The 21193-nt window shown below is 42.0% G+C and overlaps 2 protein-coding genes, 2 long non-coding RNA genes and 2 other non-coding genes across 6 annotated transcripts; 3 read left to right on the plus strand and 3 right to left on the minus strand.

Moving 5' to 3' along the window:
- Positions 1–776: 776 nt before the first annotated feature.
- LOC146967546 (uncharacterized) lies at positions 777–2171 on the minus strand. Its single transcript, XR_015034412.1, has 2 exons — positions 1548–2171; positions 777–1362 (listed from the first exon to the last, which is right to left on the minus strand). It is a non-coding gene; the product is annotated as an uncharacterized LOC146967546 (long non-coding RNA).
- Positions 2172–2376: 205 nt separating this feature from the next.
- On the minus strand, positions 2377–4756 carry LOC146967547 (uncharacterized). Its single transcript, XR_015034413.1, has 3 exons — positions 4719–4756; positions 3081–3245; positions 2377–2512 (listed from the first exon to the last, which is right to left on the minus strand). It is a non-coding gene; the product is annotated as an uncharacterized LOC146967547 (long non-coding RNA).
- A 5241-nt stretch (positions 4757–9997) lies between these two features.
- LOC146967548 (cerebellar degeneration-related protein 2-like) lies at positions 9998–15865 on the plus strand. The gene is made up of 6 exons (XM_085761395.1): positions 9998–10438; positions 11427–11539; positions 12343–12491; positions 12582–12746; positions 12832–13039; positions 14740–15865. The coding sequence occupies exons 1-6, from the start codon at positions 10360–10362 to the stop codon at positions 15511–15513; spliced, it is 1488 nt and encodes a 495-aa protein (XP_085617521.1). The 5' UTR covers positions 9998–10359; the 3' UTR covers positions 15514–15865.
- Positions 15866–17252: 1387 nt separating this feature from the next.
- trnar-ucg (transfer RNA arginine (anticodon UCG)) lies at positions 17253–17325 on the plus strand. Its single transcript has one exon. It is a non-coding gene; the product is annotated as a tRNA-Arg (tRNA).
- A 187-nt stretch (positions 17326–17512) lies between these two features.
- Positions 17513–17584, plus strand: trnam-cau (transfer RNA methionine (anticodon CAU)). The gene has a single exon. It is a non-coding gene; the product is annotated as a tRNA-Met (tRNA).
- Positions 17585–18644: 1060 nt separating this feature from the next.
- Positions 18645–21116, minus strand: mrpl58 (mitochondrial ribosomal protein L58). The gene is made up of 6 exons (XM_085761045.1): positions 20948–21116; positions 19704–19728; positions 19548–19607; positions 19329–19411; positions 18889–19058; positions 18645–18798 (listed from the first exon to the last, which is right to left on the minus strand). Exons 1-6 carry the CDS (start codon positions 21101–21103, stop codon positions 18714–18716), a joined length of 579 nt encoding a protein of 192 aa, XP_085617171.1. The 5' UTR covers positions 21104–21116; the 3' UTR covers positions 18645–18713.
- Between the last annotated feature and the right edge of the window lie 77 nt (positions 21117–21193).

The following is a 21193-nucleotide window of genomic DNA, read 5'->3' on the forward strand; positions in this document are numbered from 1 at the left end:
ACATTCACTCTCCACAATAAATTATAACAGATCAACAATTGTCTTTTGGTCATTGAAGAAGAAATGGATCCTGCGTGTAACCAATTTATAAAGTTAAACTAGGCCTATTGCTAACCTATAACCTGTTGAAAAGCACATTAATAGGCTATGTCATGTTTTCATTTTTTAACAACAGTGCTGCCTCACAGTCCCTGATAATGTCCTGTGTTATCACTTGAATCTGTTTCACTGTCCTCCAAAATTCAATTCAGGTGTTGATGGATGTGTTATGAGCATAGACTGGTTATGAGGTGGACCCTTCACATGGACACGACCGTTTCTGTCATTAGGCTATGTGTATAAACTTTAAAGTAGCCTATCCAAAATTATTGGACATTTCCCTGTAAGTTTAATTTCATACACAAATTTCTTCAAACAGACTGGATATTTACCTGTTCAACAATACATCTACAACTCCCTTCCACAAAAGTATGTGATCCACATGTTTTCATCAAATACTTTAAAATCTTAGACATTTGATCCAGAAAAAAAAAGACAGGATTTTTTAAAAGGTATTTTATTCAAATACTGTACAAACCAATGGTGATAGGGCAGCTGGTTGTAGATTTGGGTATGAAAAGGGGGACATGTCTATTTGTACCCATCTCAGACAACCTTGTATTACAACTTGAGTCTTTTTAATAATGGACAGATAAATATCTATATACCTTACTCTCCATGTCCAGAAAAAGACCAAAATGCAGCCTCCTGTTTCATTGTGAAGTAGGTTTTACAGATGAGATCAAATGTGTGTAGTACAGACGATCCAGCATCACCTGATATCGTTCTACACAAATAATTAAGATACTTTGTAGAAGAATGGTGATGTATATTTAAAAAAAATCATAAGAAGAAGAGATAAAGTTCATAAAAGTGGAATCACTGTTTGTAACTGACAGAACAAAGATGATTCAATCACAGTGATGCGACCCCACTGTGTCTCTACCTCAGTGTCAACAGCAAAGACAGATCAAACTTTCAGATTTAGTTTCGATTTATATTCCCACCACATCTGAGACGTGATCCACAGGGCAAGGACATTAAAACACATTCTCCATCCTCCGTCTATCGACACTCCCTCTCTTCACAGTCTAGATCACTCCATCCTGCTTTGACTTCTTTTGTTGCTTCCTCTGCTTCTGGTCTGTTGGGCCGCAGCAGCATCCATACAGCAGGGCAAACATGACCAAAGACAAAGTCCCCAGCACAAACACGGCTATAACCACAACACCACCCAGTGCCCATGGCTCCTGGTGCAGCCGGTACAGGAACCACTCCACCCAGTGCTCAGGTGACTCTGGGGCTTTCTGCTGCTCCGCTACGCTGCACACAGAAAGATAAACAAGTATCGGACGAGAAAGAACCTGGACATTACACCTTTATCGCTTTAAACAGTGATGAAAAGCATAATACATTTTATTTACACCATCTTTTATCAGCTTTCTACATAAAAATCTGCTGATTTTAAATACTATTGTCACATTACACATTCCTGCCCAGAAACTCACCTCTCCATGGCCATGTCCGCTGTCTGATTCTCACAGCTCACTGACTCCCAACACAGTGAATATACAATAGTGTGAGGACACAGGGCTCCAGCTACTGTCCTATTCTGTTCCACTCACTCACAGCCTGGCAGCTATTTAAAAACAGCTCAAAAATTGCAGTTTAGTATCATTTCATGACAGAGGAGCCTCCGGTGCTCTCCAGACAGCGTAGCCATTTACTGTGTGTGGTCACAGCAGAGTCAGGGCAGGAGCTGCTGGTTAATGTTTACTGAAAACATGGAGGATTTCCGGGCAGAGGTCGAAACATACAAAACAATTCTTCTTACTTTGAACATGAACTGAACTTTTTTATTACATTGACATCAAAACAACCAAAAACAACCTCAGAACAATAGACCAGCAAAATGTTAACAATGAGAACACATTTATGTTATTATTATCTATTCATATAACAAACATCAACCAAACAACGGCTCAGATTCAACATTAGAAACATTTAAAATGCCCTTCTTCTGTAGACCAGCAGGAGGGGCTGTGTCTGTGGAAGAGCCCACTATTTCCATGTTGATTTCAGGATCCTAATAGAGATCAGCAGAACAGCGAGTCACTAAAATGTCACTCTGTCTCTTTATGCTCTGCTTTGAAGCTGCCACACAGAGCCGTTGTCCATGCCATTTCGATATGTTTCTTCATATGGACGGTTGGTATGGAATTTCCTCCTCCAAAATAAACACTGTATGTCACTCTGTGCAACTGAGTGATGGAACCTGGGGATGACGTGGATGACGAACTGGAAGATAAGGTTGTGTGTGTGTGTGTGTGTGTGTGTGTGTGTGTATTGTGGATGCTGGCCCTCTCTCCTCCTCATTTGGGCTGCAGAGGCTGGACTCTGGAGGCTTGCTGTTTTGTCTTTGGACAACAGCAGCAGTGGGCACAGGTCAGGACAATCAGGAAGACAAACGTGGCTGAGAGGAGAGACAGGAGACATAGGAAAAGGTCGGTGTCATCATCATTACCTCTACAGCTCCTTCAGTGCTTCAGTTCACCTTTACCTATACCTGACCTTATTCCCAAGAGCAGCACTACTGATACATGATAAACCTCATGCACACAAATAAGTTCCATCTAGCAGGTACATTGAAGGCCTGTCAAATTATCCTTCATTAAATAACATATGCATACTGACATGCTATCAACACCTGTCCTCAGGTGTTGTTCAGATTGTTATGTACATAGGGATGCTTGGAGCTGGTTAGTATATTCTTTAGGACTTCAGCATTCCCATTAGTGACCTTCCTTAGTGGTATGCTTACCTGTTCGTTGTCCACTGTTTACATACATGTCCGTGATCTCAACAATTAATTTATCAGTAAAAAAAGAAAGTACAAATGGTAAAGAATCCTTATTATAAACACATTCCCATTTACAGGGTTATAATTATTTATTACTGATAAAAGGAGCATTATTGTAAAGGATAATTTTAACATTTAATGATTAGTTAGTGTGATCTCAGACTAAAGAGTTGAAACTTACCGACAAACAGAATGAGCACAAAGAAGGCTCCCAGCTCCAGAGGAGTGGCCTGTGGCAGATCCTGCAGTTTGGTCCACATCTTGTTCACGACAGACAGAAGCTCCTCACTTGCGTCCATGATCTCAAGTACATGTACAGACCACACAGATGAATTCACAACTACACCTGAAAACACAAGAAAATGCGTAAATGACCTCACAGCTGCACCCGAAACACAAGAAAACACTGGGTGAAGTAGGATTTCACATGAAGAAAATGTCCTGCACAGCTCCACCCTGCACTCCCGCAATTTTATACTTCCACCCTGTCATTACCTCTCACTGCATGCACCGAGAAGCTTTAAATACCGACTCCCACCACTATTACCTTTTATATATAAACCTCCCTAACCAGGAGGAGGCAGCAAGTTCAGTTAAATTAAAAAGAAGTGAACTATTTCAGGCCTGAGATGACAAATGTCACACTAAGCCTGTCATTATCACTATAACAGCTGAGTGTGGGTGACAGCCCAGACAGACAGCTGGACACTGAAGACAGTCAGTCATAAGACAGTCTGAATGGACACAAGTGTGTTAATGAGAAACACAGGAACTCATCATGATTAATAAACCCACAGTTGCTTATATAAGCAGTCTGAAAAAGAATACCTCAGATTTCCTGTTCCTTTACGATTACTTACTTTACTTTAGTAAAAAGGTACAAAGTTCAGTAGGAGACCACTGTTCTACTTCAGTATATGACCACACACACTGTACTCAATATACATACTTCAATACAACACTGACTTACACAGAGAAAACAAACAGTCCAAGAACCAATTTAAAACAGTCCCAGTCCAGAAACAGTTAAACCAAAACCAGTTTAAACAGACCCACAATCTATAAAAAAAAAAAAAAAAAGGAACCTGTTTAAAACAGTCCAAGAGCCACTTGTTTGGGACTTGTTTAAAACAGTCCCAAATTCAGTTTAAAACAGCCCCAGTCTAGAAACAGAACCAGTTTAAACAGCCCCTGAACCAGTTCAAAACAGTCCCAAAACCAGTTCACAACTATCCCCAAATCAGTTCCAGAGTTTGGTGTCTCTCCATCCATCCACTATAGGCTAAATATCAATAAATCGCCAGATCAAAATATCTTATAATGAAACAACTAAATTAATATAGTAATACATAGATAAAAGGTTAAGGCTAATCATATTTGAATAAGTGATTTAAAGATATCTTAGACTGACCAGTTGATGTGAACTCCACAGGTGTTAGTGTTGTTGTAAGTTAGCTAACGTTAGTTAGCGAGTTAGCCACTTTGCTGAGCAGTTTTGAAGAGGCCCCCTCTCCTCCTTGTTATAGGTCATGACAAACTAACTCACCAAGATGTCAGTTCACCTACGTGGATATCTGTCAGTTACAACATGGCTAACTTACTAAATAAGTGAGTAAATAAAGTTTAGTTCATGATAGCCTCGGCTCTAGCTCTCACCAACTAAGTTAAGCTAGTATCAAGCATAAACAGGCTAACTCTTGTTAGCCTGCCTCAGAAACAACCTGCCACATGTAATAACAAAATACCAGCTGCTCATTGGTTCATAAACTATCTATAGAACTACATTTACTACTACTGTATATTTTCTAAACAGCTTTACCTCCAGGATCATTGTCTTTAACCACAGTTTGATGACAGGCTGGCAGCAAATTTAGCTCTCCTTCTGCTTTGTTGCCATGGAGACCCCCAGTTGACTGAATGAATGGATAGCTTTGATTGATTGATTACATTAGGCTTTATGTAATCAATCAATCAAAGCTATCCATTCATTCAGTGCACAAGTCTTTAGCTTAGTGATTGCTAAATACTCGTGCATCTAATCTATATCAGCTACTATACTTCACAGTCAACTTTTAAAGGATGTGTGACAACAAGTGGCAGCAAGTTATCACAGTTGTTTCATCTGATGATGGAGAAAATGTAGGTGGTAGACTACATCATGTTGTGAATATCTATGGCTCCTACTGTAGGACTCCTACTGTAGGGCTGCAACTAACGATTATTTTCATTATCGATTAATCTGTCCATTATTTAAATGTGTCAATCAGTGTTTCTCAAACCACAAGATGACGTCCTCAAATTTCTTATTTTGTCAACAAACCAAAGAGATATTCAGTTTATTGTCATAAAGGAACAAATAAACCAGAAATATTCACATTTCAGAAGCTGAAATCAGAGAATTTGGACTTTTTTTTCTTAAAAAACTACCCAAACCGATTATGCGATTATCAATAGTTGACGATTAATTTAATAGGCTAATCGATTATTGTTCGATTAATCAATTAATTGTTGCGGGTCTAGTTAATTGTGATGGCTGCTGGTGTAGGTGGCTGCAGTATTGATACACTGTGGTGGTCCACCTTCTACTTTTTGCCCCCTTTACCTTTGTTTTTGTTTTTGTTTCATTTAGCCTTTGCCTCCTGTTTTGTCTTGATTTGCTTAGTTTAGTGTTGCTGTTTTTAGTTTAGTCTTCCTAGTGTGATCTGTTTTGCTTATTTCTGTTGCTGTATTTGTATACATAGGCTAGCCTATTGTTTTGGATTATTTTTCTATTGGTTGTTCATCAGTTGGGTGTTGGTCTGTTAATTAAATGGTCTCTTTTCAGTGCAGCTGGGTGGTGGTAAGGTGAGGCACCTTGGTGAGGTCCCTGATTGGGGGCACTGGAACACACTATTGGGGCATGTCTGCTGTGAGGTTGCTGTGGTTTGCTGTGCTGCACCAGGGTGAGTGAGAAGGGGCAATCTGAGCTACTTTACAGTAGTCTCTGCCTCCCCACCCCACTTACTGTTCTTCTGTGTAAATAGATTTGTACTTTATCCAATCTAATTCATAGCCTGGGCTTGTTGAGTTTTTACAGCCTATTATAAATCAATTTGTTGTATATACGAGCCTTACCACTGGAGTGTCATTTCTTCTTGTCTCTAGCAGCTCCAGTCCTGACCATTTTATGGTTTTCTTTAACTTCAGTCCTGGCCGTTTTTTGAGTTTGTACCACATTCAGTCACAAGCCCATGTCCCCATAGCTTTTAACAGAGGTGATTTTTGACCTCAAGGAATATCCTGGGGTGAAAGGCTCCTGGTGGTGCTGTTGGTCCCTTTTTGGTTCCCTGATTACTCCCCACCCCCTAATCCTCGCCACACTAATATAATACAAAAACCGGTGTTTAATTATGATGGTAATGGTTTGATGTCCCTTACATTTACACTTTCTTCCTGTTATTGTCATGTTGGCAGTGTTTTAGTCTGGAGATGAGACAGTCATCACAGAAGCAGGACCACTGGATTTACTCTGTTTTTAATTATTTAATCCATTTCACTTGTACAGTAACTGTCCAGTTTTTCCACAGCAAAGAAGGACTATTGCTGTATGGCGAATAAAGACCTCATTGAGGACATCTGGACCACAGTCTGAAGACTGTCTGACTTGTTGTGTTTATGGACTGTGCTCCCACACTGTGGAGCTGAATACACTCAGAGACATGCAGCTGTAGTCAGCAACATGTTGCTACTGCAAATAAGTTAATAGGTGCACCGAGAAGACTTCTCTACAGCTGGTTAGCTACTTAGTTCTGTTATTTTTATGTATTTCAGACTTAGAAAGTCCATTCTATCCATGCCATGAAAGCCCTAACTTGGTATTAATGTGATATGTACAAGGTGGTTTAAAGTGCTGTGTATGTAAATCAATAAACAAGCTCTTACCTCTGTAGTCAACATGTGACACAGTCACTGTTTCCACAGCTAGTCCTCCTTCTTGTTCTCACCCTCCTCTCCTTTCACTACTCTCACAGGTTCTCCTGGGCTGGATCCTGCTGTTCTCTATAGTCCAGACTCACAGACCGGTCCTGGGTGTTTGGAATCTAAACCTTTGAGCTGAACAACACTGCTGCAGCTCTTCCTTCTGGTCGCTGACTTTCTCTGAGAGTTTGAGTACCTCCCCCTTCAGCCCGATCCCCTCCAGGAGCTTCAAGCAACTCTCCAAACTCACTCGTTCACTCCTGCCTGTCTCCCCCACCCTCTTTGTCCTGCCCATACACTGGAGCTCCTCCTTTTTCTGCTACAGACCAGCTGTGCCAGGCCTCTCTTTTGTCTCTAGTCCTATTTGAGACAAGGCTCTGCTTCTAAAAGGAGCAGTGGGTGGTGTGTGGGTGTGTATGTTTGTGTGCCTGTGCTGTGTGTGTGTGTGTTCATCCATCTGGTGTCCCACCAGCATACACACAGCATACATATATTTTAGGACCATGTATGTCTGTATTTGCTGTTGATTCATCCTTGTCTCTGCTGTGTACGCACAGGAAGAAGAACAGCTGCCATGTTCAGAACATGAATGTGATGGAGGCTGTGAGTTTACCTCCATCAGGAGGGAAGTTTCTCTTACAGAAATAGTTGAAAATCAACAGGTGTGTGTCTATGTGCATTAATGGGCATCAGAACCTCGCAAGTCCTTCATCCACAAACAGTTGTCACTTGGTCCTGCATTGGCTGTTAAAGTGTGTTAAAGTTGAGGCTGTTGAAACACGATATGAAGCAGAGAACTGTGTCACACAGCATAGCGCTGCACAGATACGTGTTCACCAACAGCTGTCCACCTACACATGCTGCAGATACAGTAGCAGTAGAACAACACATTATTAACTAATCATCCTCAAACGGACAGTTCAATTACATTGTCAAACATCACAGTGTTAGTGGACTTTATGGACGTCTGTACTGTCTGTACAGTCTGTACAGCCAAATTCATTCATTCAAAGTTATGATATGCTGTGTTAAAATAAGTTGTTTATTGTGTATGGATCCCAATTCGTCAACACCATAGTGAAGATTCTTCCTGGGGTCCATTTAAAAGAGAAGACAAACAACTTTATACAGCAAAGTAAACAAGCAATAAAGTCAGAATACAAAACATTTAATATCAACAATACATCAACAATAACATCACATGCAAAATCAATACAACAAATCAGATAAACCTTTAAGAAAATAGCTGACCATGAGGCAAGTAATGAAACTGGTCTTATATATTATTTCTCTGTGTATTACAGCTTTTTTGTTTCATTTTTACCTTGATTTATTTTCAATAACAATTAGATGAAGTCTATCCCAATATGATATGGCTCTATATAAGACTGTATTAAGTGCATTGGTTCTAGGCCAAGGTAAAGTGAATGACAGCTTGAGGCCTATGGCGATGTCTGTCAATGGTGAGTAGTAACTGTGTATACTGACTTTTGTTTATGTAAGGTCCAATAAATATAAAATAAGGCTACATTTCACTCTTTCATCAACCGTCAGCCACAACAGCCGTTGACATAACTCCTAAAAGCTCTATTCTGAGTAGTCTGGAGTTTAACAACCTCTTGTTTGATGCACTAGACCAGATTGTAGAGCAGTAGTCCAAATGGGGCAGGACTAAAGACTGTATAACCAGTTTAATACGTATTGCTCTCAGTCAAGAAGCGAGCACTTCTTCTGCTCAGTTTGGTCACTGCAACTTGGATTCTTTCACCTGCTCTATAGTGATCTTCACTCCATCATCATTAGCCTACTCATCTGTCGGTCAGTCTAACACCTTTTACCCCGTCCTGCGTCATTCATCCATCCTCTCCATGCTGCCTCCCCTCTGCCTCAGCAGCCACCTCCTGCCTCCTCATTACTCGGCTCCTGTGTGACTGCGTCCTCACTGTGAATCATAACAACAAATACATGCTAATGAATCACACTTGTTCCCGGGAAACTTCATCTCCATCCGATCACTACTGAGTGACTCAAATAACCTCCTGAAACTCCTTGACAGAGAAGGGACTGTTGTTATTGGTGCTGATCTTCACCATCATGTGTGCTTTGTGCTACCTGTCAGGTTCTGTAGCACATGTATTGGAGACCTCAACACTGTTTTCTTTAATGTGTCAAATATCACTCATGATGTGATTATTCAGTGGTAGCACAATAAATTCATTTAATTTGGGAGTATTGGTGATGATGACGGAGGTATGAGGTTCTACTGAAAAAGAACAAATCTTTTATGATGACTGATCACTAAATAACTGACTGACTGATCACTAACTAACTGACTGACTGATCACTAACTAACTGACTGATTGGTATTTGACTTTTGACTTTTCTACAGCCCGAATTCATAATGCAAAGCAACAAAATATCTTATCTTGGCACATGGCAGCAGATCACATCAAAACCAGACTTGCAAGATGAACACCATGTATTGCAGCTTTCCCTGTCCAATTCTTATTAAGCTTGCCTGAACTTTTGTTTATTTATTTATTTCTAATTTTCACTGTTATTATTATTGTTTTCCTTCTGTTATGATTTCTGTCCATTAAGGTCCGAAGCAGGTCCGAAGGGTGGGTGGGGGGGTACGTGTAAGTGTATGTTGTAGGCTAATGCTTATTTGACATAACTGTTGATGCCACTACTGCAAAAGAAAAAGAAAATATAAATAAAAACATTTGATCACAAAAAAACTGACTGACTGACAGACTGGCTGATTACTTATTGACTGACTGATCACTAAATAACTGACTGACTTATCACTGACTGAATGAATTAACTAACTGACTGACTGACTGATCACATGGAAACAGATCAGAGTTGTTGAGAGTTTCTCTGGTTGAACTATGAATGCTTTGTCACTGTCAGTGATGAAGCCTGCTTGTTGTAACACAGCAAACATTTAAGGTGAAATAAATCCCTCTTTCAACCACAGACCTTCAATCTGTCATGGTCTCTGCTGTAACCTAGAACTTTTTTTGCTGGGTCGTTCGTAAATTAAATTTAGGGAAAATTCATATGTATCCTGCAATGGTCTCGTTGTCTTTTTATGGTGACATCTAGAGGGCGGACTTGAGCCAAAGCAAGCAGGAAACCGAATGGTGATGACGGCTCCGTGCGGTACGTGAAGGCATCACGGGGAGAGTAGGAAGTGCTGCCACGTCTGAGGCTCCTCTGCTGCAGCGAGCTGCTCTGAGCACCGGGATGGGCCGGCACCGGGCGGGGCGGGGAGGGGTGTGAGAGGTGGGAGTGACGGAGGAAACACGAAGATGCAACACCACATACCACATCATCACAACACCGCATAATAATAACACATCAACACAACATACTACATACACAGCAGCACACACCCACCTCTTCCCCTCGGAGGACCCCGCCAGCTGCAGCTCCATTGTTCCCACACCGAGGCCTGTTATCTGCGCTTTTCCCGGCTCCAAGCAGAGGGGAGACCCATGCTCAGCTCAGGGACAATGGAGGAATTTGTGACCGAAGAGGAAGAGCCGTGGTACGACCAGCAAGATCTGGAGCAGGGTAAGACCACCACGTCCTTCCCATCGGCCGCGCACAGGCTGACACGTCCGAACGAGCGGTGCACACAGTCACTCAGCTCCAGATGTTGTGACAGCATAACTGGAGATTAGCCAGGCCCCAGTCAGCTGCTGGAGCCAGGCTGGAGCATCAGGCTGTGGCATTCAGGGTGTAACCACTAACCAGGTCCTAACATCTGGCTGTAACACCAGGGTGTAACCAGGTCCTAACATCAGGCTGTAACACCAGGGTGTAACCAGGTCCTAACATCAGGCTGTGGCATTCAGGGTGTAACCAGGTCCTAACATCTGGCTGTAACATCAGGCTGTAACATCAGGGTGTAACCAGGTCCTGGCTGTAACATCAGGCTGTAGTATGGCTGTAATCTGGTCCTAACATCTGGCTGTAACACCAGGCTGTAGCATTCAGGGTGTAACCAGGTCCTAACATCTGGTTGTGGTTGTAGCACCAGGGTGTAGCATCAGGCTGTTATCTGGTCCTAACATCTGGCTGTAATATCAGGCTGTAACCAGGTCCTAACATCTGGCTGTAACATCAGGCTGTAACCTGGTCCTAACATCTGGCTGTAGAATCAGGGTGTAGCATCAGGGTGTAACCAGGTCCTAACATCTGGTTGTGGTTGTAGCACCAGGGTGTAGCATCAGGCTGTTATCTGGTCCTAACATCTGGCTGTAACATCAGGCTGTAACCTGGTCCTAACATCTGGCTGTAACATCAGGCTGTAACCTGGTCCTAACATCTGGCTGTAACATCAGGCTGTAACCTGGTCCTAACATCTGGCTGTAACATCAGGCTGTAACCAGGTCCTAACATCTGGCTGTAACATCAGGGTGTAGCATCAGGGTGTAACCAGGTCCTAACATCTGGCTGTAACATCTGGCTGTAACGTCAGGCTGTAACCAGGTCCTAACATCTGGCTGTAACATCTGGCTGTAACCCCCTGAACACGGCTTCATGTGTCTGTCTGCAGACCTCCACCTGGCTGCGGAGCTGGGGAAGACGCTGCTGGAGAGGAACAAGGAGCTGGAGGACTCCTTGCAGCAGATGTACATCACTAATGAAGAGCAGGTGCAGGAGATCGAGGTATGAAACCAGGAACTGAGTATATCCAAGCAAACAACAGGAGGAAATGTCCTTTTAATAAACACTTAGTTTCAGAGTGAAGGACAAGACAACTGTGCAAACTGATGTTTAAGTGAAGGTTTAATATACAAATTAACTTTATAACATTGAGGTTTAAATGATCAAAGTCCACTCAGTTGTTGTTCTGGGGTTCACATGGTCTTCACAAACAAAACCTTTGGAAAGAGACAATGAGCAATTTAAATGAACGATCTGGGATTTATACTGATGTTAGGAAGTAAGAAATTCTCATAACCGACCAATCAGCTGTTAGTCCTCATGTTTACATGAGCAGTGATCCTCAAATATGGTTCAAACTGTTGTGACACATATGCATTGCAGCCTTAGCATTTTACTGTTTTACAGTAGCCTATATAACTTTTAGTATTGGTCCTTGACCTTAAGGCAAGGCAATTTTATTTGTATAGCCCGTTTTTACAAACAGTTTGTCTCAAAGGGCTTTACATGGCATCATAACAACATCCTCTGCCCTTAGACCCTCACATCCACTGAAGAAAAACTCCATAGAAATGGAACTTAAAGTGGGACTTCAAATAGACAAAGGAGTAAATAATCAATAATGGTCTTATGAGTTACATACTAGATAATTAGGACAGATAAGATCATCACTGATATGTTTCTCCTTGATGAGTTCATTTGTGGCTGTCACCTTGTTGAACACTGTCTCCATGAAGTCTCACACCCAGCTAACAAGAGCAGGTCAAAGACAGAAGTGTGTGTGTGTGTGTGTGTGTGTGTGTCAGTACCTGTCCAAGCAGCTGGAGGTTCTCCGGGACATGAACGAGCAGCACGCCAAAGTGTACGAGCAGCTGGACGGGACGGCCAGAGAGCTGGAGCGGACCAATCACAGTCTGGTGACGGACAGCAGGACCTCCCAGCAGAAGATAGAGAGGTGAGGAGAGGGGGGTGTCCTCCCTCTGCTGCTTCCTCCTCCTCCTCCTCCTCCTCCTCCTCTAAACTTTCTCTCCCCCTCCTGGACCAGGCTAACAGGGACCATCGACACTCTGCAGGCCCAGGTGGAGGCTCTCTCGGGGCAGGTGGATCAGCTGCGGTCCATGGAGCAGCTCCGAGTCCGGAGAGAGAAGAGGGAGAGGCGTAAAACCATCCATACTTTTCCCTGTCTGAGGGAACTGTGCACAGCCCCCAGGTACTAACTACAGTGTGCAGTAGGGGCAGGGTTTGGGGGTGGGGATGGGCTGCAAATAAGCCCCATGTGTCTGTCTCCCTCTCAGGTATGAGGATGAGTTCGTAGTGGGTCGAGCCGAGAGCTTCACCGTGGAGATGAAGCCTAAGCCGTTTGTGGAGGAGAACCAGCACCTGAGGGAGGCGGTGTCGGCCCTCAGAGCGGCGGTCCGGACCGAGAGGGGGCGCAGGGAGGGGGTGGAGAGGGAGTGTAACCTCCTGTTGGGAGAGTTCTCACGGCTGCAGACACGACTGCAGGTTGGTGAAGAGGCCCAGTCTTATTTTACCTGGCTAGGCACTGGCTCGCTTTGTTTCTATTGTCTTTATAATCAGCAGAGTATGAGCCACATCATTTCTTCAGAACTTTATGCATTCATGAACACATGCACCTGCTTACTTTGTTATTTGTTTGTTTGTTTGATGTGTTATGTTTGTGTTGTTTTATATGTATTTCTGTTGTGAAGCACACTGACTTGCTTTCTGCATTAATAAATTGCCCTCCTCTTCAGCAGAGAGACAGCTACAGAAGCTGAGAAGGACCATTCTTTAAAATATTTATTTATCCTGTTACCTCAATATAACACAGTTCAGGCAGTTTTCCCCAAATAACAAGATATTATGAAGATTACATATGTATAAATGATATGTCTAGTAGTATTAATATGTATCTGTATTATTATGACAGTATTGTTAAAATGTCATGATGATGTCATGAAATGTACATAAAGTAGCAAAACAACCTGAAATTGTTTCACCACCACCACATTTAGACAGTAAAATAATAACATGTACAACACATCCATGATGGTATGGTTGTATGGTATGGTCATTTTAGGATACTGTAAGCAAAACGATATACCACTGTACCCTCATAGTACAAAGGGCACAACATTGTTTGCACAAGCAAATAGAGGCTATTTTATGTATTCAGACTCAGACCAGTTGCACCTGTATTTGTATTTTATAGTTCATACTGCACCCTACGTTATAGTATAGTATAGTATAGGATTTACAATGAGTTACAAACTGTTATTTTCAGATAATGGGATAAAAAACTTTGCACTTCAGAACTCACCTGACCCATCTGATGATTCTTTTAGGCAAGGCAATTTTATTTATATAGCCCGTTTTTGCAAACAGTTTGTCTCAAAGGGCTTTACATGGCTAGCCTCGTAAACCAGCCGCTCCCGGAAATGCAAGTCATTTCATTTCTGAGGGAGAGTCTGGCCTCATCCCCGTTGTAAGTGTTTGGCCTGAAACCCTCAGGAGGCCGAGTCAATCAGCGTCGCCGCTGTGATTGACACAGCACGTTGGCCAATCAGGGACCGACTGGTGCAAAGCCCCGTCACTAAACCAACTTGCTGATTGGCTACTCCCGCTCAGCTCCCGCCCACCCCAAACGCTTACAACGGGGATGAGGCCAGACTCTCCCTCAGAAATGAAATGAATTGCATTTCCGGGAGCGGCTGGTTTACGAGGCTGTTACATGGCATCATGACAACATCCTCTGTCCTTAGACCCTCACATCCACTGAGGAAAAACTCCATAGAAAACCCTTTTAACAGGGACAAATTGGAGAAACCTCAGGGTGAGCAACAGAGGAGGGATCCCTCACCCAGGACGGACAGACGTGCAATAGATGTTGTATACAGACAAGAAAACAGTTTAATATAATTATAATATATTCTATTATATTATATAATAATTACATTTTTAGTGGCTCAGATGAGCCTGCTGCTGCTTCTTCACAGTAAACACATGCATGCAACCACATAGATAACCCTATTAAGGTGTCACTCCACAACACACAATAAAAATACAAAATGCATAAGGGCACAGGGGGCAAGTTAACAGAAATAACACTTGGATTGAAAAACACATCACCTGTGTAGTCTAGCCTCAGTTCCCCGTGTGGATCAGGTGAAGAGCAGTTGTCCTTTGTTGTGTCTTTGCTCCAGGATGCTGAGGGATGTCAGGCCCGGGTTCGGGAGCTGGAGCTGGAGCTTCAGGAGCTGCAGCAGCTCCGTCAAGCTCGCACCTTCTTACTGACCAGTGAGGACGACGGCGTGGCTCTCACGCAGACCGTCCTCAACAGCACTCCGGAGACCGACACGTTCCTGGAAGCGGAGGCGGGCCAGACAGGAAGAGGTACGAGCGAAAAAACCGAAGGCGGCGGTGGTGAAGGAGAGCCGCTACCCGAGTCCAGCCCCGTGAGGAAGAGCTGCAGCGACACGGCGCTCAACACCATCGTGGCCCGGGACGCGTCTGGCTGCAGGAGGGGCAGCTACGCCCTCCACGCCAACAGCGTGAGACGGAGGGGGATGTCCATCCTGCGGGAGGTGGACGAGCAGTACCACGCCTTACTGGAGAAGTATGAGGAGCTGCTGGGGAAATGCCAGCGCCACGAGGAGAGCCTGTGTCACGCCGAGGTTCAGACTTCCAGACCCGTCTCCCGAGACCCGTCCATGAAAGACTGCGCCGTGGGCCCCACCCCAGTGCCCCCTCCGACCCCCGTCCAGTCGCCCTCTACCCCAGAGGTCATCGAGAGCATCAACAAGCAGGTGGAGGCCGTGGATAAAAGGCTGAGTCAGAACACGCCAGAGTACAAGGCCCTTTTCAAGGAGATCTTCTCTCGAATCCAGAAGACCAAGATGGACATCAAAGCTACCAAAGCCTCCAAATCTGGAAAGTCTGGGAAGTCTGGGAAGTCCAACAAGTCTGCTAAACACTGATGGATCTCTGATGGTCCATTGATAATTCACTGTTGGTCCACTAATGGTTGGAGAGAGGATGGTTGTGATGTTTGAGCAGGAGTTTGTGTAGACGTTCCTCATTATCTGGGTCTGAGACTGACAACTTTTATCAACACACAAATCTGACACCAAGTTTAACACTTCAGTCACTTCCCTCATATTCTTGTATTCAGTCTTCATTGTCAACCTGTTCTGGCCTCGTTGCCTACAGTACCTTATAGAAATCTAACATATAATAGTAACACACCTCAGACACTAAGCCTGAATGTTCCACTAGAGAACTGCTATTTATTGGATCTACTAACATTTGTATAATCACATGAAGAAATCTGTTCTTTCAAGGAGTCTGTGCAGGTTCTCAGTCACTGCGGGCATGGTAGTCATTAAGTGCTGGAGTTGGAGGTGACTGGGTTTCTTTTCTTTTCATTTTTTGAATCTGAAAGGCTTCTTCAGCTCTAAGAAATAATGTGAAAGGGGTTGTCACCTTGGAGGGAGGATCACAATGGTCAAAAGGTGAATGGTGAGTTTTATAAGATATGCAGGCCCTCTGCTCCCTGTATCTATCTATCTATTGTGCTGAGCTAAGACGATGCTGACTGGCTGCTGTATAGTAGCTTCACGGTGAATATACAGAGAGAGATGCTATTGATCTTGTCGAACTGTTGGACAAGTGTATTTGTTGCAGTTTTAAAACTGTGTAGTTTATGATTTAAACTGTGATCTACAACAAATAGTCAGTCAACTATCAAATAAACCTGTGCAAATAATGTGCAGGTTGTTGTTATTACTTTTTCTGGGCATAATGGACACAGAATATAAAGGATGAGTATAAAAGATGAAGAATGTGAAGTAGATGGTCTTTTGGTTAAGTAATACACACACTGCATTACAGTGGTGGAAGAGATACTCAAGGCTTTTTCTAACACCTAGCAGTTTAAGCTAATTATACAATTAACATGCAAATATATTGCACCTTTTTCACAGTATACAGCCTATTTCTGGGCAACTTGTATCAGACTTTGTTATAATTAATGTTATTACAGCTACTATTTTATATCAGATTTTTTTGTGTGACATAAGACATGGCAGAGCTTTACATCTTCACACGCCTCACCTGACACCAGATGGTCCCATGATAAACCAGAGCCTGATACCTTTCTGCTGTTAGTGTCATGTCTTGCACTTGAACATGTTTGACGGCCTATCTCTTGCATATTCAGAATAGCTAATAATATGAATCTGTGACTGTGTATTTATTTGTGTCATTGTTTCTTCATATTTTTTTGTAACTTTTTAGTGCCTGTATGTAAATTTCACTAACACACTATCATAATAAACTGTTTGCTTTACTTACATGTATTAGTTGATAAGATATTGACATTACAGTTTAGTTTGATATTAGTTCTGTCATTAATGAACTAAGACACTGGTAATAAAGCATTTATGTCATGACATGAATCCTTTGTTATTTTTTCTGTTGTCTGAATGCTGAGTGGAGAAAAAACAAAACAAGGTGCTGTTGTGTTCATTTCAGTTTTTAGGGTAGGATGAAACTATGCAATTACACAAAAAAGAAGTAAAAAGCTTTCACATATTTTGCAATAATAATAGAACTGTCAAACCACCCAGCCCGTGTTTATAAACAAATGAAACCAAGAGCTCATCAGAGCATACTCTAGTCAGGAAATAATGGTCTTTGACAGCTCATATCCCTATCAGACCGCGTGGCCTAATGGATAAGGCGTCTGACTTCGGATCAGAAGATTGAGGGTTCGAGTCCCTTCGTGGTCGTCTTTTAGTCCCTGGTTGCTATTGCTTTGTTCGGTATCTGCTTGTTTTGCTATTACCGCTAAGTTAAATTATCAAGTCGTAATTACTCAGTCGCTACAAGGTAAGACCAAAGTTACACACAAAAAAAAAAACCGTACTACTCGACCGGGAGGTTTATATGGACTGTAATACCGCAGTATTTCATAAGAGCAGAGTGGCGCAGCGGAAGCGTGCTGGGCCCATAACCCAGAGGTCGATGGATCGAAACCATCCTCTGCTAGCTTTTTGAGCATATAACTCAAGTTACAAGTACGAATTTTGACCTTGTTCTGACGGCTGAAGAATGAATAGCCAATCAACACGTTGCTTACTGATTTGCCCATCAACCCGGTGCCCACCCATGTGCCAACCATAGACTGTAAAAAGAAGGTAGGTGCCAACCTAGCATCATCATGTTGCCCTTTTATAAACCGTCTTTGCTTTTATGCTAAAGCTCTGCTAATTGTAAAACTGTGACAGGTGTTTGCCCATGTTGTGAGCCTATTTATTTATTTCGTCATTTCCCTCTGATGCTTATTCTTACTGTTCAACAAGAATTTGGAAAAAAAGAAAGAACAAAAGTGGGAGTAACAGCGTTGATCCGCTAATGAACGTTTTGTAAACTTGTAACTTCAGGGTCGCACTTGAAGGTGGGAAATTTGTGTGTCCGTCGGATTTAGTTTTACACATGTACAAAATATTCCCACGGATACAAATATGTTTTACACATGCACAAACTATTTTTACAAATTAAAAATTTTGTTACACATGCACAAAGTGTTTTTACACGGGCACAAAATATTTTTACAACCACAAAACTTTATTACACATTTGAACATCATTGTACTTAAGTCATTATGATGAATGGAGAAGAAGTGTTTTCCATTCATCATAGTGTTTTTGTATGAGCACATCAGTGTTCGACTGGTTCTTATAAATGTCTATTCATATGGTTTGTGTCATTTGAAAACAAAATACCATTTTGTTTTGAATGTAAAGTTTCATTTTGCAGGAGAAGTTAGGGGTTTTGCCCATTTTGTGTGTGTTTTTTGATAGAGAAAAACTATAACATCATTAATACAAAAAAAAAAAAACGTAGAAAAACATAGCCTTTTCTTTTCAAGTGAATGCATTACTATGAATGTGATTATGCTGTAAACCACAAATGATCTTCTTCTATGCAACGTGTGACGCATATTGTATAAAAAATGACAGATGTTTGGCTTTATGGCTTTTAAGGCCACCATGAACCTTATTTCAAAGCTGTAGTAGTGTACTTCAATGACACTAGTCTGCATTAATTTGATTTTTACTGCTTACTTTATTTGACACACAATTAGTAACAGAAAACTGGGCATAAAAACATTTGATCAATCAAAATCCACTCGTCTGCTGTGTTTAATGGTTGATTGGATCTTCTTCTGTTTGAGTCGTTGCTCATTGCTCTTCTGTAACCTGTAAAACATATTTCATATCACATTCACATACACAGTTAAGAGCGATTTCTAATGAGGATGGATAAGAAACCACAGTGAAAGATGGTACCTGGTCTCCTTCAGAGCTACGTCCTCTGCTGTTGGCTCACAAGGCTTCCTACTAGCTTCAGCTATTATGACAGAAATTTTCTTTATACAGTCAGAGAGGTTTCTCTGCTGAGTCCGGCTCAGCTCAGAGGTCACCAGCAGCTCCCCGGCCTTATTGATGCGTGTTTTATTCTGTGACATGAAGCAGAAAATGACTTTTTCCTCTTGTTGGTTCAAAATGACAAGAACAGAAATCAGCAAGTCCCAAGATCATTACAATACCAGCTCAGCTTTGCTGCTGCTGACAGTGTAGTGACACTTAGGACATGAGCTAAGAGCAATAAGAATTACATTTTTGGAAAACAGACTATTTTCTGACAACCATTTTGAAGTAAGACTATGAATCAAAGTGTCCCAAGTGTCACCAAGAACATCAAAGTTTCCATGATGCTGAAAACAAACCTTTTCAAAGATCTTCTGCCGAACATCCTCTGGGATCCAGTCTGCTGTCAGCACATGAAACCGGACCTCTGCCTTTGTGTTAACTGTGGATTGAGATCATCACACAGGACATATGAAAACATTAGGCTGTACAGGCTTTCAGGAGTTACACATTTACATACACATGCATCTACCAGGTCAGGGAGTTTTTTAAGATAATAAAGTTCAACCTTAGACAACCTTTATTGACATGCTGACCACCAGGACCACTACTCTTGCTGTAAGATACTCTTAGACGTTCTAGGAGCCAGAGAGAGAGGAAATGTAGTAAATAAATAGATACAAAATGACAATGAAAAAACACACTTATTTTGTTTTCGTAAAATTCATATTTACCCACTGGAATGTGTACTTGGGCCTCCTGAAAAACAACAATGAAGAATAATCATTTAAATAACAGTACATTTCATATGATCATTTTCATGTTATGTTGCAGTTTTATGCAACAAAAAAAAGGAGAAAAAAAATCAATTTACACTTTCACAATGACTAACAAATTCAAGCAATGTATTAAAAGTCAAACTGAAATAACACGTTAGTATTAGAACAAACTTAAGTATTAAGAAGTTGGGATCAGAGTCAGTTGTGCCTCCCTGGACAGTGCGAAGCCACAGAGCCACTGTGCAGACTGAAGCAGGTTTAACAAAGCTTCTGACTGCAACCAAAAGGGTTGAAATGTGACTATCATAGTATTGATGAGGCTGCTTTGGATCCCATGCGTTGTAGGTGTATTTCCCTCATTGGCTCAGTCAGCCTCTGTACTATTATCAGAGTGCAGGAGAATCCATGAAGCAGGATTAAAGTAAAGCCTTGCTTTTTTTTGTGACAAGTCTGGCAAGTGCACGGAGACTAATTAATCTAAATTTACATCTCCACTAACTGACATGAAAACGACACTGACAGACTGTAGTAAAATATACACTTCATATCCTGTATAAACATCTAATGAAATATAACATGAGACACACTGTTTTGGAGAAATGTATTGGTGTGTTTGTACAGAAGCTCGTAGCAGAACACATTTTTGCTCTAAACACTGACGCAAATGTCCACTCAGGCATCATGACATGGATAAACTTGGATGAAATATGTTATCTTCACACAGCTCCATCAGCAGTGTTTGTTCAGGCAGTGAAAATAACAGCACCCTCCTCTCTGCGATCCATTTGACTGTCTTTTGGTTCATCCATCCATTTGGGCCTCTGATAAACCCTAGGTCCGGAAACAGAGACAGACTATGTAAGTCTGTCTTGAGTCAGTCTAGATTAGATAAGTCTGGACTGCATTAGCTGAATGACTAGAGACTTGATTTGGATACTGCTAGTTTAAACTTGGCTAAATGCAGAGACACAGTGAGCTACTGCCTGTGGTTAGGTTTAAGGGCAGTTATACGTGGTGTAACAACTCCAAACTTGCTCCCAAGTTAAAGCAATTTCATCTTAATGGCCTACAATTCAAGCACACAACCTGATTTAGAGTTCAGTCCTTCAGGAGGAAAAGTAAAAGCAGGGTCGTTCATTCAGGACAGGAGTCAAAGAAACAACGGCACAGCAAGCAAAGCATGCTGTCACTTCACTGACCTGTGTGTCGCTTTCCCGGGTCCCATAACAAACGCACTGTTTTAATATGTCGTTAATGTTTCTTACTACAATAGTCTTTGGTTCTACCCGCAGTGGAGTCACATTTACTCCAGCGCAACGACAAAGTAACGACCGTCGTGCTATGTGCGCCGCCATGTTGGATGTGACGTCGTTGAGGCTGGTGATGATAACATGTATGTGAACTACTACTAGTGAAACACTCTGCATGTAAGTAGTCGCTAGTAA

Source organism: Trachurus japonicus, chromosome 19 (assembly GCF_045865225.1).
Source record: "Trachurus japonicus isolate A0001 chromosome 19, Traja_1.0".
NCBI classification, from domain to species: domain Eukaryota; kingdom Metazoa; phylum Chordata; class Actinopteri; order Carangiformes; family Carangidae; genus Trachurus; species Trachurus japonicus.